Source organism: Tachypleus tridentatus, chromosome 3 (assembly GCF_004210375.1).
Source record: "Tachypleus tridentatus isolate NWPU-2018 chromosome 3, ASM421037v1, whole genome shotgun sequence".
In the NCBI taxonomy this organism is placed as follows: domain Eukaryota; kingdom Metazoa; phylum Arthropoda; class Merostomata; order Xiphosura; family Limulidae; genus Tachypleus; species Tachypleus tridentatus.
In genome coordinates, this window is record NC_134827.1 from 69,130,729 (window position 1) to 69,158,550 (window position 27,822).

General features: G+C 31.9%; 1 protein-coding gene across 12 annotated transcripts in view; it reads right to left on the bottom strand.

Annotated features, from left to right (window-relative positions):
• Positions 1-2,308: 2,308 nt before the first annotated feature.
• Positions 2,309-27,822, bottom strand: part of LOC143247082 (dnaJ homolog subfamily C member 7-like) — a 35,755-nt gene continuing 10,241 nt past the window's right edge. For 4 of the 12 annotated variants that reach the window (XM_076494499.1, XM_076494502.1, XM_076494507.1 and 1 more), the window contains 12 exons: positions 26,630-26,686; positions 24,451-24,575; positions 24,038-24,151; positions 18,036-18,110; positions 17,255-17,373; positions 16,538-16,691; positions 10,242-10,406; positions 9,241-9,332; positions 8,461-8,534; positions 7,357-7,503; positions 7,009-7,161; positions 2,309-4,437 (listed from right to left, as the gene is read on the bottom strand). In XM_076494499.1, coding sequence (XP_076350614.1) covers positions 4,340-4,437; positions 7,009-7,161; positions 7,357-7,503; positions 8,461-8,534; positions 9,241-9,332; positions 10,242-10,406; positions 16,538-16,691; positions 17,255-17,373; positions 18,036-18,110; positions 24,038-24,151; positions 24,451-24,575; positions 26,630-26,686 — 1,373 coding nt within the window. In that variant the 3' untranslated portion in view covers positions 2,309-4,339. Of the gene's footprint in view, positions 6,178-7,008; positions 7,162-7,356; positions 7,504-8,460; positions 8,535-9,240; positions 9,333-10,241; positions 10,407-16,537; positions 16,692-17,254; positions 17,374-18,035; positions 18,111-24,037; positions 24,152-24,450; positions 24,576-25,530; positions 26,186-26,629; positions 27,518-27,822 lie in introns of those variants that run through there. The other 8 variants (XM_076494500.1, XM_076494505.1, XM_076494506.1 and 5 more) reach the window with 5 other exon arrangements.

The window sequence follows — 27,822 nt, forward strand, 5'->3', positions numbered from 1 at the left end:
AAAGAAACACACGTATCAGACAATCTCAGTGTTATGCAATTTTAATCTTCAAGGGAATGTTTTATAGACAATGGATAAACAGTGAGTCATTGATTATTTTTAGCTGTAGCAAAATTAATTATGTTTTGAATATAATTGTGTGTTTTCTTATAACAAAGCCACATCGAGCTATCTGCTGAGCTCACCGAGGAAAATCGAACCCCTGATTTTAGCATTGTGAATCCGTAGACATACAGCCATTTTAACATAATCACATGTAGTGAGACTCTGTCCTCCTTTGTGAAACTCAAGTGAGATAAAACTATAAAAGTACCATGCGTAAAATGAAATATTTTTTCTTGCGTATTAAATAAGCGCTGAAAATCTTTGAAATAATCACTTGATTTATAAGTAAAAGAGTCGAAAAGTAAGTTTTAATTATTTCATGATATCGTCCGATTAGGTCTATTTAAGTATAAAGGGTCAGGAAATGTAATTAATTAATTTTTTATACTGAATGTACTGATTATAGTTATGATGTTTATACACGATTAAATTTGTGGTAGTCCCACTTCGCGTAACTATAAAGTTATGGCTGTCTACTATCTCGTCCACTGGCGACACATTCTATATTTATGACGTCACCATCTTTGACGGTGTTGTCGTCTCTACTCTTTCCCTCATGCAACCACAAGCCAGACCGGAACCACGCAAGTTAGGACTACAAAGGCGTCAGTCGCAACAGACAAGCTCAGAAACGCTCGGACACAAATTATAACTTCAAGAAGACACAAATCGTCCCAGACCGAAGTGGATCAACCGGAATACTCATATCTATTCCCACGATCGCCTTTACCATCTCCTCCAATTCAATGCCACACCGCTATACCCCGGATATATATTTATCGTTAGACTGAATTAAGATGCCACTTATCAACCAAATCAGAAAATTATTAATTTCTACCTTAATTCGTATGCTGTTTTTTACTCTTGAATGTGTTACTAACCATGATTTTCTTCTCAGCAACTTCCGTGAAAGGACAGGGTAGATTATTCGGCGCCCTGGCTGTGAAAGTAGGTTTTCTCGGGGTACACCAGTTTTCCCTCACAGCAAACTCTGAGGCATTTGGATTTACAGATCCCAGACACTCCGTGGCCCTGAACACGAGACGTTTGAGTGATATTTTGTTGACTTTCTGTACTTCAATCACCGGCCTTTATTGCTTTCTCTTCGCCATCTTGAACCGACTGGACTTGTACTTTCGCTCTTCTCCAATTGCATTTTTTTCCCTCATGAAGCCAATCAGCGTGGGTGTAATTATTGGGAATATTGTATCTTTTGTTGTTGTTTTATCTTTCTAATTATTACGAAGCTTTTGCGATTTGTTATCATTGTTTTATTCTAATAATTTTTCTTAATCTTGTATCATGTTGTTATTATTTTATTCTGGTAAGTTTTGTATTTCTTGTGTTGTTATCTTAGAAGTTGTCGTGATTCCTATGTCACTTATTGTTTCACCTTGAACTTTAGAAGAAGAAAACGAAGGCTGAAGTTTTAGCCATTATTACTACTGGGTGTTGAAAGTTTATACATAGTAACCTGTTAATTTTAATTAGCGGCAAAGAACGTAGGTCGAAGATCGTTAAGATCATTCTTACAGGCCACAGGTTTTTACGCTATCGACACAACACTCGCTAATGGATCTGCAACAACAGACGTGTTTGCATCTCTCCTTTTAAGACCAGATTTCTAGTTGGGTGTTTCCAGGTTGTTTAACAGTTTATTTTCCGTTTGTCTATCTAACATATCAAGTTGAAATGTTCAATGATATCCGACGTTTGAAACATATCTTGATATAAATGTTAGTCAATTTTTAATTCACAAAGGTATGGAAATACATAAAAAAATGTACAAAATGACTCCACTGATTAACTGAATGCTTCTAATATTTTTATACACATTCATAGCATGTTTGTGGGGGGCAATAATTTCGTTATATCATTACCATGAGGCAAGGATAATTAGTGTAATAATAATGATGATTTAAGTAATAAGAATTATATTTGTGGTGAATTTAAAAGTATATAGGATAATAATTTAATATTTAACTTACTAAATGTATAACTAGTAAATTAATTTCCACTTAAACTAAAACTTTTGAATTTACGGCCATGCTGCATTAAATTTTGGCTTTAACTAGCAAGTAGCTGTTCTGATTTTAGTATTCAAGTTAAGAAAGCTTGAGCAATCAAATGTTTATTACTTTCTTCTCACAACATTAACAAAGTTCTCAAAGTGAGAAAAACTGTAAGCCATGAAAAGACCAACTCGCTTTCTTCCAATCTTTATTAAACTTCAAGTGAAGAATATATGGCTATTTGTGTCAACAAGGGTTAGCAATGTTCTTAAATTACACCTTTACATGACACAATAGTTGTTTACACATCCTATACAAACATAATTAAAATTTGTATCTCAGAACGGCTGGTATGGGTATTAACACTTATTGATAAGGAGACAACAGCATTGTTCTCTCCTTATCAATAAAAGTGTTAATACCCATACCAGTTGTTCTGAGATACATTTTTATTTCAAATGGGTTTCTTATCATCAACAATAGTTACAATTTGTACACTTCAACCACTTGCATTCTTTAAGTAGCTTTTACAAAACCTTCAGTATGTTCTTTAATCAAAGATGCACCATTGTTATAACTTACTATGTATGTGAAGCACTATTTCCTTACCTTTTTTAAATTTTATTCATATACTCAAAGGTCTGCAAAAAGAAAATATTTAGTAAAACATTACAAAGCCATAGTGAAGATGGTTTCTAGGATAAACTGTAAATGCTGTCACTTCTAGAATAAAAGAGGAATATCACACCAATAACTACTATTTCAATTCATTACCAATTTGTAAAACGTTGTTTTCTGCCAAATTAAAACCTTTAATAAAATATTATAAAGTAATACAATTATTTCCTCATCAGTGAAGGTTAATAATGAGAATACGTCAAAATAAAAAAAATTTGAGCATTAAGTCTAGATAGTAAACATCTGTAATGCATCAAGTACATAGATCTTCTAAACTTGTTTTCAGACAGGCTTTGCAGTGATGGAGCAGAAGTTGTTCAAAACATTTCATACACAATCACCATTTCTGTCTTCACTGATACATTTGTACATCAAGTTTTTAACTATTATTTAGTCTCCATATATTTTTGTAACAAGAAAATAAAAAGATCCTCTAACAAAAGATTTCCATGTACTGATAATGTGTTTTCTATTAAGAAAGTGCCAAAATAAACAAAATACCTTCCCTTAGCTAAATGGTTTATCTTTTCATACTTTGTCCTCAATATCAAATGAAAACCAAGTTCCCCCAAATAAAACAAGAAAACCCACTCATCATCAAACTAGTCTGAAACTACACTTTTCTCCTCAACAGAAAAAAAACATAAGATCTCCATCATCGTCATATTATACTGCTTAATACGACATTTTCTCATATTATTTTGTTTTTAACATTTGCACAAACATTACACATAAAACCCACATTTTAGCCCAATACTAGATAGCTCTCATTTTAACAGTTGTCTTCTATGTATTAAAAAAAATTATATTTAAGTTGTATTGTTTTTTAAAGTGAAACGAAATAAGGCTGAATAGTAGTGAAAACTATAAAATAAGTTCTTTAATGAACAAGTAATTTTAAACAGCTGTGAAAGTTGAAAGGAAAAATAAAGTGAAACTTGCTTGGACTACTGTTGACAACTTACAAGTATACATGTGAATATATTCACATAATACTTAAAGCTATCTGCAATATTTATTATATTTATGTGTTATACTCCTGCAGATCAGAATTTAGAGAAATTTGTGTAGCTCTCTAGTTTGTTTCTGTGAAAGATTGAAATAAGAAAAGTAGTAAGTTTTGTTGTCCCAGACATCAAGCAATACAAGTTCCATACTCTTATGCAAATTGTCACCTCAAAACATAAATTCATATAGTGTAAGCACTATCAATGAACACTCTCTTTTTCACTACTCCCTGCTAAAGGAAGAACTTACTTATCTTAATGCTGTATAGACATAAATAACAGATTACTTCGTTCTGAAATCCTCTTTGTCTGAGCTTTTTACTACCAAACCAGGTTAACAAATCCAGACACTGTTCTAAACCCACTGGATGAAGTTGTCTTTAGCTAACAAATGTCCTTTATTCACAGTAAAATTTGTGAAATGACAGGATTTAAAAATGAAGAACCTGTTTATATTTTTTGTTGTAAAGAGAAAGTACCAACTATTCTCGTTATATATAACTCCATTAAATACTGATTTTCAAACCATCCAAAGTTTCATACAGGTTGGAAACCATTAGAGAAAAACTGGTTGCAATATCTGAAAACCTGATTTCTTATGAACACTTGAATGAGGTCACTAGGATCCATGCCACCTAATTAAGTACAAAAACTTTATATACATAAATGGTACAAAATTTCATATAACCTTACACAAAAAAATAGTATTTAACCCTAAAACACCACTGTTATGGTCATTATGAAGAATCACATAAATAATATAATATTAGTGGATAAATAAATACATGTCATTGAACTCTGTAGATTTAGGGTTTATTTGTGTTACATAAAACTATGAATATATAGGCTTTGTTACGATTATCATAACAACTTCATGTGACCGTTATCTAGAAACAATTTTGGGCTACTATTGCTATAACAGTAGAAAAATAACTATGCCACAGTTAGTAGTATCTGATAATATATGTTTTAGTCATTGTTACTTAAATGTTTTCATGTTCATATTCTGTGATCTTGAACTTTCCAAAGTAAAAGCAGAAGGGATTGATATGGAGTTTGTCCAAAATCCAATTCTGTCATGATTAATCCTCTGTATACAGGCTCAATATACCTAAACTAACCTTGAAACTATACATATTAGTTTTCACTCTTTATTTGAATAACCAATAATATCAATTTTTTTTCAGTAAAAGTTGTATAGTTTTATCTCTGCTTTTTCTACTACACAAATTCTAATTATAGCAAAATCATAAATGTACAGTGAAATGAAAAGTTGAAAATATGAAGAAAAAAATTTTTTTGTCTTCTTTGAATGCACATTTTATCTCAGGTTTTCAAATTACTCATCTTCACAAATTAACCTTCTCACATCTGATTTCTTTTAATTTAGACCATGGAGGCAGGTTGTCTTTGGCAAAAGCAATAACTCACAACAAGAACCTATTAGTTGTTACCTGTAGAGCTAGTTAAATAACACAGAACCTTACACTTGTACTGGCCATTTCTCTAAGTCTTATTGATTTTCACAGCATCTTAGAACAAGTATACTCAAGTCACTACAGCAGAATGTCGTAAAACGACTATAATTTATCTGAATAAGTACATTAACACTTTGAACCTCATACGCCAGAAAAAGGTCCAGCCTGACCATCTACCACTATTACCCAGCATACCAGTAAAGCAGCAATTGCTAAATTATCGGTTACTCGACACACACCTCTGAGTTTGCTGGGTTTTCATTCTAAAAATAGACTGACTCACAGCTGTTGTTGCATTTATAGTGTGAAAATGAAAATAAATCATTGGATATTTTAGTATCATTTTGATTGCGCTGTCATGCCAAAACATAAAATTCTAACCAAACGATCAGGTGGGACAGAAAGAAAATGTAAGAAACCAGACAGCAATTATATGAAATTGTAAAAAAATAAAGATTTACATCTGCACAGGCTAGGAGAATTGTTGTCGAAGTCTGATCTGGAGGGCATTCCAAAAAGTGATTATACTGGCAATGACTTTGAAAGTGAATATAGGGATAGACTTCTTACAGTGAGTTACCTGTTTAGTATCAAGTTCCTAATGATTGTCAGTTGACTTGGTCAACTAACATTACTTTATTTTCAGCTGCAGATGTGGATTTCAAACCATTGGAAAATGTACGTCAAAAACACGTGAATTAAATTTCAAGCAAGAGTACATCACTGGATATTTTTTTCATTGTTTTGAGACGAATCCATACTGAACCTAATCACACAGGAAATAAACCATCAAGCTGAATAAGTAAAGAAAGACAGTTTAACAACTACTATGTAAAATCACTTGATCCAGTCACTGTTCCTGAGCCATAAACTTTCTTCGGGTGTCGACTTGCTGATCTACAAAGATAGGTACTAGCTGTATTGGAAGATGAATAATAGCTGGATCACATCATGACAACTAAAATGTGAAGCACAAAAGTAACTGGTGACATGATTCATTTTGTGTGTAATGCATATAACCTATCCCTTAGGTGTACTATGAAGATTATTCAGGCAGACATGCAACTTTAAATAAACCTACAATCAGCAAACTACTAGTGTTAAATCCAGAGAATATGGCAAGTTTTTAATGAGTAGTAGGCTATCAGCTTACAAAAGTGAAGTGGGCCTCATTGACTTTGTCTATTCATATCAGCACAAGCAGTTTCTTATCACAATAGATTGTGCAGTACCATTTGGTAATGACTCCACTAAGAGTGAAGTGAACCTCATCAACTCAAAGTTTGTCCACATCCATGCAGATTTGGAGGTAAAAATTCTGTTTATCATAGGTGCATTTCTTAAAATTTCCATGTCGATCTCTCTACAATTTCATAGCCCTTTGCATATACTATGCAGCCTACAATATTCTCAGATGGCTGCTTCTGTTACAGCCACCTGTGTAGTAAAACATCCCTATTCCATTCCTTTCTGCAATCTTGAGAGCTGCATAATGGACACTAGTCTGAACAGCAATATCAACAACAAATTGATGAGGTTTTCTTCACAGAATTCTAAGGTAACATGCAACTTACAAAACATTAACTTTCCTCTGAGACAAAATTTAGTATATCAGATTCCCTTCGTGTTATCTGGAATACCTGATTGTATCAACTTTATATAGTTTGGCACTAAAACACAAATATAATAGATACTTATTTTGTAATCATCCTACACGTTTTTTCTTACCAATTCCAAAATTATTTATGCCAGTGATATCTAAGCCTTTGTCATAAAGGCTGCGTTTCCTTGGGTCAGACAAGATACTGTATGCTTCACTAATATCTTTAAACTTCTTTTCTTTTTCTTGTTGTTCATCTTCTTTAGCATCTGGATGACGGTCTGTGACAAAAATAAAAGCTTATATAAACATGTTAGGTAAAATCCTCATTGCTGCCATCATCCATCATATATCCTTAAGGCCTAATTTAAATTGTATCACACATTTAACTATTTTAATTGTCTCATATTACAGTGATTTGAGGCAAACAACATATAAAGAAATAAATACAAGCAATCAAATGCTCTGAAACTTACCAGGATGATAAAGAAGGGCCTGTTTATAATATGCTTGTTTTATATCATCATATACAGCACTTTTGTTTACTTCTAGGATTTGATAGTAATTCTTTCTTTTACTTTTTAATAGTTCTAACCTGGCATGGTCCAGAAGTTTTTGATATTCTGTAAAACAAAACTTTAATAAACAAAAATGCTCATTTATATATATAATCTATATATATAATCTTCATTTTTATTAATATGAATATTAATGTCCTTACTATCTTAGCAGCTAATCAGGCTATCCAGAGTGCAATAATTGAACATGTTATATTTGATAGTTACACAATAAAGTAAGGAGCTTATATTGAGTGAACATGTTATATTTGATGCTTACAGAATCAAGTAAGGAGCATCTAATAATTGAACATGTTATATTTGATACATACACAATCAAGTAAGGAGCATCTAATGATTAAACACTTTATACTTGATACATACACAATCAAATAAGGAGCATCTAATGATTGAACAGAGTAACTTCCATACATGGATAATCGAGTCAGAAATGCAACTGTTAGATAACCAAGCTTACTCTACAAATGTTAACATAAAATATAATTTTTTTACATATCAGAAACATTATAAATCTGTGCAACACATTTATGTCAGTTGTAATTACCATCTCACATGATGTAAAAAACAAATACTTCCAACTGAACATCACTGAAAAATATGAAAATTACATATTGTTAGTGATGGTAACCAATTATATTTATAAAGCCACATTTATACTTCAAGAGGATAACTTTCAAACTATGTAATCCTTATCAAAACACTGACCTAACTGGTAATTTTATTTCCACATACAATGTTATTTCCCAACTGTAAGTTTATTATCATAATAACACTGACAATTCGAAAATCCAAAAATGTATAGGATGGAAGGCATTTGATTAAACTCCTCAAGAACTGTATAACTATTTTTTTAAACAGAGCTGGCATATCTCAGTATGTTTTGTTTTAGTACAATTCACTGTCAGATACAGATATCAAGTCTTGTAATTTTACAAGTTATAGTTCAGTCACTGATTATTCTCTACACTACAACATTTTATTATAACATTAGGGACAGCTTACCAAGTATTTTGTTCTTTTGGTACAAAGTTTCAAAATCTCTGACTGCTTCTTCATACTTGTGTGTGTCCATGTAGCTGTAAATACAGAAGTATGCTTGAGCTTTGTCCACTCTTACAAATTAACAACATAATCTTCATATAACACATCAAGTTTATGTCACTGAAATAGTTCAAAGTGAAGACCCATTTGTACTTCTTACACAGGAAGTTAAGTACTGCTATATTCTTAAGTCTAAATAAATTAGGAAATATTTAATAGTGTTATATGTTTAAGTTTAAAAAACTTAAAACTTTATATTGTCATGTGCATAAATGTAAAAAAAAAAAAAAACTACCAGGGATAAACCAAAAGTTCCATTATGTGTAACTGTAAAAATTAAACACAGATTAAAGATGTGTTCTATTTAGAAATATGAAACATTCAGCAACAATAAACTAAAAGCATTAGCAAAAACAGTGAAAATTATCAAGACTTTGCTCACATCGTTTTCAGAATTATTCTTATTATAAAATTTATAATTATTTATTTGTTGATTGGTAAAGTCTAAAGATTACACAACTAATACTGTTTATGGTAATAAAAAGAATTTGGAAGTTATTTTGGGCAGCTTACTGAAGTAGAATATGACTAAATATGTGACTGTTTCTGTATTTAAAATCCAAATACCATAAATGCTACTATAATAAATATCTTGAGAATCTATATTTCAATATAAACAAGCCATGATAACTGTAACAACATTTCCTTAGACTACAAGATTTCTTGTTTCACAAAACTTACCATTTAGCCCTTCTTAGATATGCCTTAACATATTCTTTATCTAGCTGTATCGCTTTACTGTAGTCCTCAACAGCTTCATTGATTCTATTCATCTGTTACAATCATTAACATGGTGATACACATTGTTATAACATAAATACACAATGCATGAAAAGTTAAATCAATTTTACAATTTTTCCTAACAATGAATTTTTCTGGCACTTTAAGGTGCTCTATCAAATGTTCTATAGTCCCTTAAATATTCTAAACTAGCTGGAAGACTCACAGAAGTTATGCTTCCCTTATAGTAAACTGTAAAAAAATGCAAAAATTCTCCATAATAAAAACTGTAAAACACAGAATGTGAAATTGTATATTTTCGTGTATTTTCAACAGACCTTCATTTAGTGAAGATCCACCAACACAAGCAAAGTAATGGTTAAAAATGAAAAAATGGCCAGAACAACCCCAAAACTGAAAATTTGGATGTATTTTTCCATAAACCCAATAAATATCCATAACAAATTTGGTAAAGATCTATCTACAGATAAAACACCCATAAAAAATGCAAAATGCAAAACAGAAAATTTGTATCTCCTCATAGCCTAATGAACATCCATATCATATTTGATGAAGATTTACCCATGCCCTGCAAAGGAGTTACATGGACAGACAACACTACTGTATGTACTTATATACATTAGTAACTTAATTTTATGATGTAGAAAAATTTTTTAAATCTTGAAAAACTTTTTAATGTAACATAACAAGTGCACTGTTTCCTGTTTCCTCCATATATTATACCGAATAAAACTGTAATAACCCCAACTAGAAACATTCCCCATGTTCTTATAGTAAACAGACAACATACTCTGTTACACCAGATAAAACTAATAATCCCAATAAGAAACATTCCTCATGTTGTTATAGAAAACAGACAATGTACTCTTACATTACAATGAACTGTAATGAATTCAACCATAAAGAAACAAATTTCTGTATAAAAAACACAACATACTCACTTTTAAACATACAGCAGCTCGATTAAAATACAGTATACTATTACTTTTCACATTGTTGATATCTGTGTTTAATGCTTCTGTGTAAATCACATAAGCATCTTCATAATTCCCCTTTTTAAAAGCCTGACTTCCATTTTCCTTCTTGCTTTGCAGTTGTTTGGCTTTCTGAAAATAATTAAAATAAGCTATCTAAACACAAAATGTAAACCAAATATCTAACTCATTAGTGTACTGTGTATAAATTTAAAGTATTATCAAACAGAAAAATGAACTAGAGATATAGAAGAAGCAAGACAAGTTTTTAGTTTTGGTATGTCACTGAAACTGCCTAGTGATTTTACCTATCTTCTGGCACAGGCTCTGCCCTTGGGATTAACCTCATAATTATTTTGTGCTTTATATAGTTTTCAAGCTATAGCTTTTAAATTAATAAGCCTATATTTTAAAAAATTGGGAGGTTATTAGTAAACATTACAAAGTTTTTGTTTGTAAAATATCAAATTTTAAGTAATATATTTCTTGTACCTTTTCGTTTTTTGTATAATGACTATCCAACATGCAAAGTAATTTTGATTACAAGATTCAAAATACTTTCATTCATCAGAATATTTCCAAATTACACATGCAAAATCTTTATAACATCCTAATAATTATCAAACATTTCTTAATAAAACTTTATATTTTACCTATTATCTTCACTAGCAAATCTCTGTATGGGTTTGGTTGATTCAATCAATCTCAACCACCATAAAAATTGTGCTTCTTCTTGTTCTAGAATGACTACTGCTTATAACAAGAAACCAAATGTTTAGTTTAAATAGCTTAAATCTCATAACAGTACATATTTTTATATATTTATTATTTTGACCTTCCAGCTGTGCCTAGCTATCATTTTAGAAGTTGCAAGTGCACTGCACACATGCATTTACATTACAGTATCTAAGAATATAACTGACCTGTCTTGGCTGTAATATATTATTAATATTTACAAATAAGTTCTTAAACTTATTTTTACTAAAACATAGAACAGTAAATAAGTAAGTTCAGGAACCAATTATATCTTTTAGTTACAACCTTAGTATTTGTTTACTGTAAGCTGTAAGCCTTATGAAATTTTGTATATGGAGGATGTGAACTGAAATATTTTTGGGTTTTATAGTATATGCATTTGAAATAAGCAAAAAACTATAAATTACTGTACCACTAGCACAGAATTCCTTCTTATATGTTGTGCTTAGAAACTAAGCTGTATTTAGGTTTAAAAAAGTTATGAAATTTTGAGAACATTATTACCATGTGATGTATGTGACTCCCTCTATGCACCACTACTGAACTTTGTGAAATTTTGCCCCAGAATATTGTGGGGAGAAAGGATGAGAAGTGTGATTGGAAAGAAGTACCCATCATAAATACATTTTCATACAGGAAAATTATAACTTTGGATATGGTACCTTCACTTTACTCATAAGATTAGCTTGAATCCAACATTGGTATGAGGGCAAAACAGACATATTCACCAAAATCATCTGAATAACACCCCTGGAGATAAAAGAAGCAGATCAAATGATCTGAAGAGGGGCAAGACACCTCTTCTGAACCAGGTAACTCTTCGCCATGAACAGGTAGAATTAAAACATGGTGGAACATGAAGGAAGCATGTTTGCATGAAAAAGAATAGTTTAGCAATGAGATCTTAAACAGAAAGCAGAATCACTCAATCCCACAATGGAAAGTGGGCAAGTCAGGATGTGTCCCATGCTATAGAGTGAGTAGGGTGTGATGGACTCACTTAACTCAGTTAAGTCAACTACATCTAAAACCTTACTTGATGGGTATCAGCATCTTTACAAAGGTAAGATGAGGATCATACCATCTTTACCTCAAGTACCAGAGTCCAAATGGAACCAACATTCAGCTCCAGGAACTCAAAGCATAGCCTAATGTCAGAGATCCAGGAATGTGTTATTCAGAATCCAAGGGAAGTCCATTGCATGCACTCAACCCCTGCAACTGTGAAACCAGCTAAAAATGACCCCAGGTCAGTAAAAACCTCATCACCAAATGAAGTAATACAAGACAGAAACACAAAAGAAAAGTCAAGAGAGAGAGAGGGACAACCTGAAACATGTGGGAGGACTTATGTAATTGGTTCACCTAATTTCCAAAACCTCATTCCCTGGACACCAACATCCACAAGAAGGTAGAAAGAGGGTGCTCAAACAGAGGGAGTAACTGCACTTGTGGTGGATCTTGTAACTCCCTCTATGCTAGCAGATCACTACCATCCTTCTCTGAACTGAATCATTATAGCCATCATTGTGGAACCCATTCATAAACTATCCCATTGGTTTAGAACTGGGAAGTTGTAAGGACATCGATACTCCACAAAAAGAAAGTGAGGGAGTGTGGTGGAGAGTCCAGAGGGACTACAACACCCAAGAAAGTATGTTGGGTGACCACAAAACCCTACTTTTAAAATCAGACCCAACAGATTTTTCAATCAAAGCAAATTATGACAAATTGTCAAGAGGAATTTACACTTTCAATGGTGAGTGTACATAGCCATGGAGAATGTATAAGAATCAACATGGCTTACAGTACAGATTTGATAGCAAGGTACCTGCAAATAGCCATCTAAGTGGAACCTATTCCAGGTACAGACAGAATATCCAGCTAGGTACCACTAGCCACAGTGCAGAATTCTGAAAGAAAAGAAAGGATTAGTAAGTATTCAGTTCATATCGCAACTACATCATAGTCTGTAGAATAACTACAGGCAGCAGAAATGGCAATGTGGTATAGGTAGGTAGTGGGAGATGAACATGTGTGGAGTTGTCCACATGTCCAATCATAAGATCTCCAATGGTTGACTAAGATGAGAGGCAAGAGAGAAGGCAAGGTGAAGGAGGTCATGGTGGGAAGAAGACAAGTAAGAGGCCAACTGGATCAAACATCAAATCCAACTGGTTAGGGTAACAGGGGAAAGATCAGAGGAATAGGAAGATTACCAAGGATAAAGTGTTGCGAACATGGACCCTGAAAGGAAACCATGTGAGCAATATCACAACAGGGAATAGAGATAGGAGAGATGAGTATATCCAAATCAAGTAGAGATGATAAATAGATGATAGGCAGATATGGAAAAAGAAGGATTGACCTTCTTGAGCAGCAAAGATCTCATGAAGAAAGACGTGTTATAGACAAAGGATAAGGTAGGAGGAGTGGCCGAGGTCCTGGTAACACTGAAGGTGAAAATATTTGATCTAATGTTCACAGGCTAGGAGGAGGAGAAAATACACCTTCAAAGACAGGTGAAAGATGGAGCACAGAAGGAGGACTTTGAACATAGATAAAAGTGAGGGCATGAAGGACCACCAAACCAGAAGGAACAGATCAACATGGAAAAGGTAGGGAAAGTAAGGACCCTGCAAAATGGGAGAAAGGGAAGGTATGTGATAACATTGATCCTGAAAACAAATGGACTGACCAACCCCCTTGCTATAGGGTATGACAGGTGTCAGAGATAGTCACCTCCCCAAAAGCAAAAGAATCTTACCAGCAATAAGTAAATGAGGAGACAGGGCCCTCCAAACAGCCAATTCCACAAAATGGAGTTGAAGAGGAGAAAGTTGGGTTTATTCAAGATTGGTGTTGAAAAACACTCAGATGTACATGGTATTGGGGAGGATGAAGGAAGAATTCTTCCAATGTGAACAACCATCCCACCTGCATAGTTTCAAGAAGGAGCTAATGAATAGGACTGGCTGAGTCCCTTTCAGAATGGGCAAGAAAAAGTCAGTCATCTGTGTTGTACACATGGAAGCACAACCCCAGGATGTGAATATGTTAAGCAAAGGGGAACCATTTGATAGAAACATATGGCATGAAAGCCAGAATGAAGGGCCAGTTGCTAATAAAGTATACAACCTCACAGTGAGTAAACTAGTGGTAATAAAACTTGTGGAGCAGGTATGACAATCTGTTAGGTGAGGAATGTGAGTACTGCCTCAGATATACACTGGTATGACTAGGGATCCTGAGGAGGATGAAAGAAGGTGGGAAAAGGGTGAGATAAAAAACTCTCTCAATCTGAACATTGGAGATGAAAGACTGCTCTGATGAATGAAATTCACCAGATGGACAACCACCAGTCCCAAACTCACCAGACAGTCACCTGAACCATTGCAGCAATACATGGTATGCATGACAAACTGTGGTTCAGTGGGAATCTGGAACAGGCAGGGCTGTGAAGGGTAAGGTCAAGAGAGAGGACCCAAAGCCACATCTGGGGCACCTGATGTGAAAGGTGGAACACTGTTAAACAGAAACCACCAAGGATACAATAATTGTGCCATACTCAAAACATCGTGAAAATGAGACCAGAAGAAGTTTCCTTATATTTTCAGCTGGGCAACGAATCTGTGGAGAATATAAAGTTGTGACACAAAAATTCCTAAAGAGAAGTGAACCACATGTGTAAGGCCAGAGCTGAAGACAACATGCAGCTTAAAGTGAAAGTAAGGAAGGAAAGGATGTCCCTAGAAAACCCCATAGGGTTCCCATGAAGAGCCTCAGACAGGAAGAGGATTGAGATCAGGTATTACAAAGAGTGTCAGAGGAAGACCAAGGAAGGAAAATGGGGCATAGGTAAAATGAATAGGAAAATATGGACCCATTCCCCTCCCAAACAGGTAAAATTGAACCCACAAATGGTGGTCCAGAACTTGGGAGTCTGCCCTAAAAGTTGCAAGGGCAGACCAACCCAAAGGATATGAGGGACATGACATACAAATGCCAACACCCAACAAGTGTAAACCTGAACATAATTGAACATAAAGAAATAAGGAAAAACAATGGAGAAAGGTAGAACGAAAAATAAATGTCAAAATAACTACAGCAAGATATAACATCAAACACCTGAGATATAATATCTGAGGAAGTTGACAAGGGCTGAACAGATTCCTCAAGAAGGCATGGCAAACTCTGAGAGTGGGGTGGAGATAAAAAATTTTGTAATCCTGTGCATACATTTTGGCTGAAAATACAGGAAGAAGGGCATGGAAAAGGAGACAAGATACATTCTACAGAACGCTCACCTTCCTGCAAACAAAAGCTGAGAAATCCCCCTGATAGGTAATCTGTACCTGTGCCTGAAAAGTGCAGTGGTAGCAAAGATATCTGAAATTCACATTACATACCAAGCCAGCAAAAAATGCATGGCAAACATCGATAAATGAAGAGTGAAATGAAATTAAATGAAACTGAATTGAAGAAAATAAAGTTAAACCATTTCTAGGGTAATCAGTGGTAAAAAGAAAGACGTCTTTACTTGAGTAATGCCAAATAAGAAGTGATAAATCAATAGTGACGTACAGAAGGAGTCACATGTGTCACATGACAGTAATACTCTTCTACTGGTGGAGAGTTGATGTATAATGATCTGCATAAGAGAGATGTTGGAAAGGCTTGTAGTATTTATTCTGAAAAACGTTTGGACATAGAAGGCAGTACAAAACAGGAAAAGTTAATCTTGTGAGTGAAGGAAGGTACCATATCAAAAATCAATATTTTGTTGCATTTTAACATTTACTTTTAAATTAGGAAATTAACTAATTTGCAATAATAAAAGTTGAATTATAATGTACAGTTTGATACCAAACTTACTGACATCAATTCATAAAATAGTAGTTCAATAAAATTTTGAATGTTAAGTCAACGAACACAATGACATTTGGTTAAACATAAGCAATTTAAAACATATGAATAAGAAATATGCAAGTTTTAACAACACTGAAAAACTTCCTGCTTCCAATATAAACCTTATAACCACAAAATTAATATTACAGTGAATAAAATCCTTGCATCCATTTAAATATTTATAAGCAGTCACTCTAATGTAATTAATAACAGCCACAACAATAAATGTGGTATCACTTAGCAGATAATTTTCCTTATAATTGATAAAAATAGTTTTATTAAAATGTATTGTTTGGTTTGATTGCAGTACCAGCTTCAAAATAACAAGCTATAGGTCTGTCCCTCCTGTCTGTATAATGCAGTAAGGTAATAATAATAATAAAATCTAAATATCAGAACAAATATTACCTTTGATAAATTGTTTAGGCAGAGTATTCATGAAGAAACTTTGTAGAATGGATGGCAACTGCCTGTTGTGGAGACACAAGTGTAAAGGATGATGTTTAAAAGGTGGAAGACTTTTGAAACACTGTCCTCTACACTTGTGTCTCCACAACAGGCAGTTGCCATCCATTCTATAAAGTTTCATCAAATATTACCTTGTATATTTCTTCAGCCTTATTATAGTGAGGAACAAGTTTTAGCACTTTCTGTAAGTTATTCAAAGCTTTTTCTAAGGTGTCTTGATAATAAAGGCACATTCCGCTGATATACAGGGCGTCCACATTTGAGTTATCAACATGAAGAATATCACTATAACATAAATAAATACATGAAACAACAGACAGAGAAAATGATGAATATTTACATTTCACTCTTAACAACAAAGTCTGCACCTATTCAGATAAAAAGGTAATAAAAGATAAATTAATTTATATGTTTATTCTTGTTTTATTTCATGTGATAGTTCAGGCAGAAGCTTTTCATCAGGCAGTCAGTACTCTTGTCACTTAGGAACTAGATTAAGAAAGTTTTTAAACTTGTGGGGACATATATGTTTAGTAAAACTAAATCTTGACATTAATGATAGAGCAACATTATCCCATTTTTAATTTCTGAGACTAGAAGAACCATTATTATTTTTAGTTAGGTATAAAACTACATAATGGGCTATCTGTGCTTTTTGATATCCTACCATGGGTATCAAAAACCAGGTTTTTAACTTTATAAGCCTCCAGACTTACTGTTGAGTCACTGGGAAGCAACTAGAAGAAATTAATTTGATAACTTACAAAGTTTAAAAACAACATGTCAATAATACTGAAGTTCATATGTTCAGTAACAGTTCTTTTAATAAGTACAGAACATTGGCTTACTTGCTAATACACTTAGCTTCTTGGTACCGTTTGAGATGAACCATGCACTCTGCTTTAACAAGCCTGAATATGGTAGAGGCTCTGGCTTGAATAAGAGCCTTATCCATGCACCATATGACCTGTAAAATGTAAATCACACATTAACCATCACTTAAATGTAAGTAAATCACATTTCAACCACACATGAACCACTTTACCTGATCGTCTATTAAACCTATAAAAAAAGAAGGATTCTTGAAAGAACTACAAATAAGACAAAAGGTTAAACACACTACTTCCACATATACCACATAAACTTTCTAATAGTAATTTTTTGATTTTAGCAAAAACCATTAATTACTTCATTAACAAATGATGATTACATGTGATTTTACAACACTATTTTGTATTGTACAAGTGTAAATTTTTTCTGAAATACTCATCTGAAATTATTCAACATCATGGAAAGATAAAGAAATATTTAACTCAGAAGCTGTGCAATTTTACCCAAATACATTTACAGTTGAACTGAGAAAATCTGTACAGAGGTACTGAACACACTCTTACTGACACATCTTGACATTACTAAAAAATACATGTATAAAACTCCTGAGTGATCAACAGAACTGTTACTCTACTGGTACTGAACATTTTTAAAGATACTTAAAGGTTCCAATTACATTGGCAAGTTGAGCAAAAATTTAAATATCTTAGAAACATTTTATTACGCTTTTAGAAGCCTGTGCTTTAATACCAAATGCCTAAGAAATTTGTATACATAAACACACAAATAGGGGTATACCTTTTGGAAATTTTCCTGTTTATAAGCTTTCCTTCCTTCTTCAATAAAAAACTTGAGTCGTGCCAAGTATTTATTCTGCAAAACAAAGTGTTAAAAACACTTGAGCATTTTGATTAACTTGACATGAACTAAAAAGTACTTAAACTGTTGGTAAAACTCATCAGTACAAGTTGCATCAAACTTAATCTATTTCAAACAACAGCAGTTGATAAAGATCAAAAATGATACTTTGAAAATAAATAAAGCAATACTGCATAATTAACATTTAAATATCACTTAATTTTTCATAGTTAGAGTTTTGTATAAGGTACCTTAAAAATATCTATATAAAGTATATAAACAAAGGGCAAGTTCGAGCACTTGACTTGTACAACAAGATGCACTGGAATCAGTCAATTCTAATCAAGGGGAGATAGAAAGCTTGTAGCATGCATAAAAAATATTTCTGCATATAGAGACAGCACTGAACAAGAACAGCTCTTATGCGAGACGAGTTAAATATCTATCGGAAATACATTTCCAGTATAAAAAAATTATAATTTCTAGCTGTTCATTCTGTAGAATGGTGAGAATAATGTAGAAATTAATATTTTCCATACCCAAGAACGTACTTCAGACAGATCCTCACCTCTTCATAGAACCATCCATCTCCCTACTTTTATTATGTCTTATTGAGAATAAGCTTTTCATTTATTCAAAGTACTCAACAACTATTGTGCAAGTAGGTTTGTGTTGCCATCCTACTGATTGTGACTACAACAAAGAGCAGAATATTTATTATGTGGAGGGGTGAGAGCTCTCTTAACCCTTTTGTGACAGGTCACAAGTCAAAGGCCATCATTACATTTGTTGACTTGTATTCAAAATTTTATTGAACTACTATTTTATGAATTTATGTAAATATGTTTGGAATCATATTACAGAATATAATCCAAACTTTAATATTATGTATGAGTTAATTTCTTAGTTTAAAAGTAAATAATATAATTACATATCTAAATATATATTTTAGTGTGTTATCTTATAGCAAAATTGCATCAGACTATCTACTGAGCTCACTGAGGGGAATCAAACCCCTGATTTTAGTGTTGTAAATCCGTAAACTTACCGCTGTACTAGTGGAGGGCAGATTTCAGTGAGTCATGTGGTTTGTTGAATGCAGCACTGTTTAAAATTAGGTGTTTGTGATGTCAAAACTTATACAATTTTGTATGAATTAGGAACACAAATTACTAATACTAACAAACTAGAATATAAAATAAGAACCTCATATCTTTTTATTTTGCTGAGATATTGCTAATGTACTGAATGAAACAAAGCAGCCCTGTTCACCTCTTTCCATTTCTGAAAACAGTCCATTATATATATTTACTTCAATGCATGATAAGCAAATAACCAACCGACAGCTTAGAATGGTCCCCTAGTGGTTTTATCTGCCATTTTAATCTGTGAAAATGCTACCATGTTCTTTTGAACCATGATTTCATGAAAGTAGGTTATGTTTCTAATCTGCCCAAAATTTAATATTTTTTAAAAATCTAAATACATCTTAGTTACTAAGTTTAATAAATTGTAGTGGAATACTATGGTATCAATGTAGTTATTTATGATGTTTTGGTTATTCAACTGTACGTATGAAACCTAAAAAAAATTTTTGTTTGATATTCTTCTGTATGAAATTTTAAAAGGTGTATCAATGCAAGTCCAATCAAGTTCAAAGATCATAGCAAGAAGAGATAATTGCTTGCTTTACTTACTTACTGATTTATTGTACTATATTTTAAGCAAAATAAGTTTAATAATTTACTTCTAAGTAATAATAACCTATATATACATATAATTTATAATAATTAAAATGTGACTGTATATTACAAAATATTAATCCACTAAAATACCAGCAGACAGGTCACTTCATAAATAATAAATGTCAGCTTTATATTAGATATGGTAACATTAGTGCATGTACATTGCATCTTTGCAACTTCTGTAATGTTAGCCAGGCATGGTTGAAAAGGTCACTACAATAAAAATAACAAGTATGTACAAATATTTTATGTCATGAGATTTAAGCTATTTAGAGTAAACATTTATGTTTTCTTCTTATAATATGTGGTCATTCTAGCACAAAAAAAAAGCATATATTTATTTCCTAATTTTTCTGTGGATATGAGGTTGGTCAAATGACAGACCCCACACAGATAAGAGTATAGAAAATAAAATTTAAGGTCTTACTGAAAACAAACATTCAAAAAATATGGTAGACTTTTAGTAATGATACTAAGTCTTTAGTATAGAAAAATGCAATTTGTTTGTGAAAACAGTCTGTTTTGTTGCTAGTCTGAGTGTGAAGTGCTTTTCATGTCCTAATTTTAAAAACCCATATTTGTCCCAAAAATCTCAATAATTATTTGTATAATCTCTAAGACTTCCTTAATACATTTCAAATGTTTGTTTTAAATAAAGCTTTATATTTTACCTCTCATTTTCCATATCTTAACATTTGAGTCTGTCAATTTCACTGGTATAATAACCACCATAAAAGATTAGGAAATAAATATAAATTATGCTTTTTTAATTCTAGAATAACCATAAACTGCAACAAAAAAACAAAACAAAACACAAATGTTTAGTCTAAACAACTTAAATATTGCAACATCATACATTTATATATATAATTATTTATTTATTATTTTTATTATACTGATCTCCCAGTCATGCCTGTCTAGTATTACAGAAGTTCCAATGAAATGGTGCACATGAACTCATGCTACCATATCCAAAAATATAAAACTGACCTTTAGTCTTTACAAAGTGACTTGTCTGAGCTGTATTTTAGAGGACTAGTATTTTATAAAATACAGTCATTTTTTAAATTATTATATATAACATTTGTATATAGATTATTACTATTTAAAAATAAGTTCTTAAACTTATTTTTTTTAAAACCTAGAACAATAAACAAAGTAGTAACGCAAACAATTACTTCTTGTTACAGCCTCTGTACTTGGTTACTGCTTCTCGTAGCATGCTAAGCCTTAAGACATTTTGCATATGGAGGACATGAAACAAATATTTTTTTTAGGTTTTATATATACATTTGATAGCCAAAGAATAATAAATGTCTATATCAACATCACACATTTTCCATTATAATTTATGAAGTTTAGTAACTAAACTGTATTTTGGCCTTAAAAATATGACATTTTGAGAAGACTAAATATACAACCTAACCACCTGAAGCCTTGTTTCAAAAGAATTAGATGGCATCCCTAACCCATGAAAGTGGTTTAGAAAGCTACAAAGGGGACATTATGAGCTTTTGATTGATTATTTACATACCATATATGCAAGCATGTATATATAAGGGACTGTTTCCTGGAAAGAGCAGGGCAACTGTGTTTGATTTAATTCATGAGCAATATCTCAGCGAATAGAAAAGATAGGAGATTCTTATTTATCATTTTAACTTGTTAATATTGGTAATTTGAGTTCCTAGATCATACAAAACTACAGACTTTATATTTTAACATTAGGAACATCTAATTTGAGCAAATGGTGCATTCAATGCACCATATGACACATATGAGAAGCAATGTTTAAACTTTTTTTAATATTTACTTTTAAATTAAGAAATTGAATCATGTATAATACTAAAAGTTGAATTATAATATATTGTTTGAAAACAAACTTACTAACATATATTCATAAAATAACAGTTCAATAAAATTTTGAATGCAAGTAAACAAACACAATGACACAGCCTTTGATCTGTGATCTGTAGAAATATGATTAACCCAATCTCTACCAGCTATTATCTTTCTGCATATCCAATGCAAATCTTGCTGTATTTCATTCCAACAATAAAGCTAGTGAATGGAGTTGTTTCAGACTTCATAAGAACTTTCATAAATGCAAGTACTTTACACAAAAAACATTTTGATTAATTTAGTTTTTTTTTCATTATGATTTTTAATATCTTGGAAAATTACATTAGGAAATGGTACTTATCAAATATGATTACAGTATTTTTATTTATTCCAAATTTGAGCTTCTTACCTTTTGTTTTTGTACATTATTTCAAAATCACAAACTTATCATTAAAATTCAAATTTTATCTATTTTTAATAATCACAGTTACAAGACCAAAAATAATATTTCTAACTATACATAAATACAGAACCACTCAGAAGATAATGTTATACATCATTTGATAGATGTAAACCTTAACTTTCTATTGGTTATATATAATTAAATGTAAGAAAGAAATATTAACAAACTATGAAATAAAGGATGTGATTGTTGGATGTAGCAGGAATGGTTTGATTTTCTGTTCAATACCTCTGTAACCAAACAAAATTGAAGACATTTGGTTTGTCTGAGCAATAATGATTTTAGAGTGTAACTTGCATTTAATTTTACACTTTTTCAAGTGGTAATGGATAAAATAGGGATGATGACATGCTAAGAGAAAATATGTCAGGTGTTCCACATAGGGGAAATTCAAGTATTTTTCTTTATATTACTTTGTAGAATTAATAACATAAAACTTATATACAATTGAAATATGGATTATTAGCTCAGATTTTATGCTATACTAATTAGTATAACATGAACAAAATATATTTTGAATGTAAGACACTAAAACTTTGTGTCATGCTCAGTAAAAGATATCTGCAGCAATAGGGTTACGTGATGGAACTTGTGCATTGGAGAAAGTTTTCAAAAGTTATTTGTCCACATGACCAAATAAGATGGTGTTAACTTAGTAATTTGGTAAAGTCAAGCTGTTATGTGAGGAATCACTGGGACTATTCTGAACAGAGCCAGAAAAATCTGCACTGGAGAACAAACTGAAGAAAGTACACAAGACAGAATTTTTATCACAAAACTACAATAATCAACAAAAGTGTACTACACAGTTAACATCTTTAACTATGACCTGAAATAGGCTATATGGAAAAATATTCTTAAAAACAATTACCCTACCAGCTTCAGCCTGAAATAACAAGACTACACATAACAAAAGTTACCATTTATTCCTAAACTATGCAAGAAGTTCAAGAGGTTATATCAGAAGTTTAACATAAAAGTTTATCTCAAACACAGAAGAACCCTCCAAAACACCCTTAAAAAAGTGAAACAACCCCTGGTAAAAGGTTTATTTGGAAACACAGGCTGAACTACAAAATACAGGAATGCAACTAAACTAACACATCTGGAAGAACATAATTAGAAAACAGGGCCATGTTGTAAACCTGGACTAAAGTCCAACTCTGGACATGGGTCATCAACAGAAACTCAGGAAAACTGAAAAATCCTTCACAAACCTACATTTAATTGCAAATGATACTTTAAAATAAGTAACCTCTAGACTTTTTTTTTTTTTTTTATCAAACTACACAGTCTGAATAATGACATCATACAATCCACTCCGAAATATACCAACATACACGAAGGAACAAGTTAACACATTCAATTATGACCCAAAGAAGATTTTGGTATAAAAGCTGGAATGTCATTTTATTCCAGAAACAAGTTGAAGCAATCCATTTAAGCTAAATCTCTACTACTAGGACCTCCCTTTTTCTTGTTGGCAAAACTAATACTGATTATTGGCTTCAACCAATATATTCCTTAACTGCTGTTAAGGAAACCATGCCATCATCTCTTGAACACTTCTCTGGCACTTAGAACTTTCCATATTAAGAAAATAAAATATGTATTAAAATAATGATTATTTTTATAAGTCCTAGCTGAAATTATTTTCAATTTAAAAGTGATGTACTTTGCAAAAGATGCATTTAACAAGCAACTGAATCTAAACAGTATAGTATTGAAAATAAAAAAAAGTTTTTGGTTTTAACTACAATGGTTAAGGGAAGTAATGCACAAGGAGGTTGTTCTGCTCTTCTATTGATAGATAGTATTTTCTAAATGATGCAGTATTATATAATTGCTGGCTAACTGTTGTGTAGAGGTGAGTTATAGCCTGAATTACTCACTTCTTTTGAAAGGGAATGATGATCAGAATCAAATTCTTGTATTCTTTGTAGTGTAGAGGAAGCTGAAGAAACATCTCCTAAAGCAATGTGACACCTGACTTCTTGTAGATGTCCCTGGTGGAACAAGATTATCAGAAATTGAAACCTTTCAGCTAAGTTTTATATTACATATTAAATTTAATTTAAACATACTTAATTAGCTAGTTCTTGTGTTTAATGGTAAGGAACTTTCAGAATTTATGCTTACACTACTGTGAAAACAATCAACATTCATGAAGACTAAAAACACAACAGGTTTTTATTATACTGCTTTGCCTTAAATACTAAATGATTCAAAAAATTGAAACTATATTACAGTAACAGAGCCTCAACTAATAAAATGTGTTATCAATAATATTTCAAATACAATTTACCTCTACGTAATGTTCATCAAGCTGTAATGCTTTCTGAACATCCTTTAGAGCTTTTTCATATTGGCCAAGCATCATTAAACAAGAAGCCTTATTTCCATGGTATACTGGGGAGGTGGGGCATAGTCCTGAAGAAAACAAGGTATGTTTTTTTGAAATTCTAGACTATATCTAAAATGTTACAGAAGTTCTCTCCTCATATCAGCTATTTGAAATTTATTTTTCACCATGATTAGGCAAGTTTACAGTATCTCTCATAGTAATTCAGGAGAGTTAGCAGAAGCTTACAGAAAATGATTATGCACACTTCACATGACATGCAGGGCTATTACACAGAGCTATCAAATACTGCAGAGAGAACCTCCAAATTTCTTAAGTCTCCAATTTCATACTCATAGGTTTGACACTGAAAATATGAATTGCATATACTACATGTTATTTTTATAGCCAAAAAAATTAACTTGTATATTATTACATACTTTATATTTTGCAATAGCAAATGAAGTTAATAATCATAACAATAATAAATAAACAACATCTGTCTCCTTTGTACAGACTTTTATAATTCAACATTTCATTTTGTAGTTTTGTCAGGAGATTTCTGTTTTAGAAACATTTATCTGAAAAAGGGGTTTATTACATTTAGAAATAAAACATGATTATACTGAAGCATTAATTTTGTTTAAACTGTTTAACATTATGCAACTTATTACAGTTTTAAAAAGGAATAATAATAATAATAATTGTGAAAAAAGTATGTTTCACATAAAAAATTAGAACTTGCTTTTAAAAAGTCTTCCAACAAATATCTTACTTCTTTATGTAAATGGCAACAAGAAGTCTCTTATGCCATTACCACTTACACCGAAAATGTTTGACATAAAGAAACAAGATTTTCCTGTATGACATGAGTGCATAACTACTGACAGCTATATACAGTATATATATTCCACAGATCTAGACACCCAAATGACCATTTTTGAGATTAATACAGAACTGAGGAAAAAAGCTGGCAGGGTGGTGAATCAGGATATGTTTCCCTTTCAGGCCTGATCACAACCAGCACTACAGGTTGGCACTTACCAAGAGCATGAACTCTACATCTCTGCTTAGTCATGGTATCACAATACAGCACCTACAGATACAAACATCTTGTAGGATAAGGCAACTCCATGGTTATTAGAGCCTATACATGATTAGTCAGTTATCTCAGTCCAAAGAAAAAGCAAAAGCCTCACTTCTTAGTCATGGTATCACAATACAGCACCTACAGATACAAACATCTTGTAGGATAAGGCAACTCCATGGTTATTAGAGCCTATACATGATTAGTCAGCTATCTCAGTCCAAAGAAAAAGCAAAAGCCTCACTTCTTAGTCATGGTATCACAATACAGCACCTACAGATACAAACATCTTGTAGGATAAGGCAACTCCATGGTTATTAGAGCCTATACATGATTAGTCAGCTATCTCAGTCCAAAGAAAAAGCAAAAGCCTCACTTCTTAGTGAGTGGAATCTCAGCATTACTGGTAGTTTCTGAATGAGGATTAATCATGTGCAACTAGTGTTATCATAATGTAATAATCTTATTGACAATAAACTCGTATAATATGACTTTTGACATTATGAAAATTATCAAAATTTAATTTAATCATGTGCTATATTTCTAATATTAAAAGTATAAAATATTTTCATTACAGATATTTCAGAAATTTAGAAATTACTAAATGTTGAGATGGCATAAAGTAAAGATTGTACAGTAAAATGCAAGATGGAATCCCATCTTACCAAGTAAAATTTCCAGCTTAAGCAGGTTTTCTAGCTTAGACATAGTGAACATCCATTTTCTTAATTATATATAATTTGAGTGGAATGTTATACTTGCTTGACTCAAGGGAAGTAAGATGTTTGCTATATTCATTAGAATGAGAACAAAAATAGACATTCAAAATATACATAAATACACAAAATCTTCAAAACCTTAATCAAATTTATTTGAAGAAAGTGTCCAATTTCAACTGTTTAATTTTTTTAATGGACTTTCTCATGCAGTTAAAAGAAAACGTTAATTCTACAGCCTTTTCATGAAGTTCATTTTCCCCCTTCATTTTTCCACACAATTTGATAATGTTAATATAACTTAACACTCACAATGAAGTAGAAATTTCTATTAACTCACTATCTTTTCCATTTTGTTCATCTTCTGAATCTCTCACACTGTTACCATCTTGTGATCCTATTATAGATTTTAAATCAATTTAATCAGTTTCTGTTTAAACATTCTTGTCAACATTCACAAAACTTTCTGCATTCACAGAATAACCTGCATCAATCTTCTCAGTCAGAGTTGGGATTTCACCAGAATCATCATAATAGACAACTTCTCCACAATCTTTGCCATTATCAAGAATAAATCCATAGTTTTAAAAGCACTTTATTATACATTTGGTTGAATAATTTAAAAATACAAGTGCATCTAATGCATCAATTTTCGTGGTCATTTCAGATGCGTTCTTACAGCCATCCATGTTTGCAATAATATCAGTTTTCTGTATTTCAATTTTATATAGTTTGGTAACTATATAACTACATAGTTATATATAAATTTGAACCACAGCACTTTAATACAGAACTGAGGAGAAAAGCTGGCAGGGTGGTGGATCAGGATATGTTTCCCTGTCAGGCCTGATCATCTGCATCAAAACCCATCTGAATAATTCAGATTATTATTTGACAGAAATTAGATGATCAGCTTTCTGATCATGAACTCAGATTACCATAATTCCAACTACTTGGAATATATATTCCAACATGTAATGGAATTATATAGTGGCTGTAGAACTGATGTTGTACATGGAAGTAGAAAGACTAAATGAACATTTGAAAGTTGAACTAGTTGCATTATCTAGGAAAAGTACAATATTTCTATTTTCTTGTTCCATTCTTTTGTTTAATTTGTTCAAAAATCCTCGAATATAGCATATAGTATTATCCACGCTTTAATATTTGCTTTCCATTCACAGGAAGTTGATTTTTCCTTAAGTTCTTGGAACAGCACAGATTTTCACTTTTAGGGAAGACAGGAAATTTTTTTTTCTAAGAATTATTTAAAGAGCAGAATTTTACACTTAAAAGACAAATCATGAATCTAATTTAACTGTTATAATAATGACAGCAGAAAAAAGAATAGAATATATTTAACCACTACTTGCTGTAACAAAATGTGAGAATTTATTAATATTTAAACAAATTATTAATTAAACAAGAACTTATTAATATTTAAAGAAGTTGTTAATTAAATAAAAAATTAATACTACTTGTTGATAGATAAGGTAGGTAAAAGATAGTTTTCCATCTGCGTTATACAGGTTC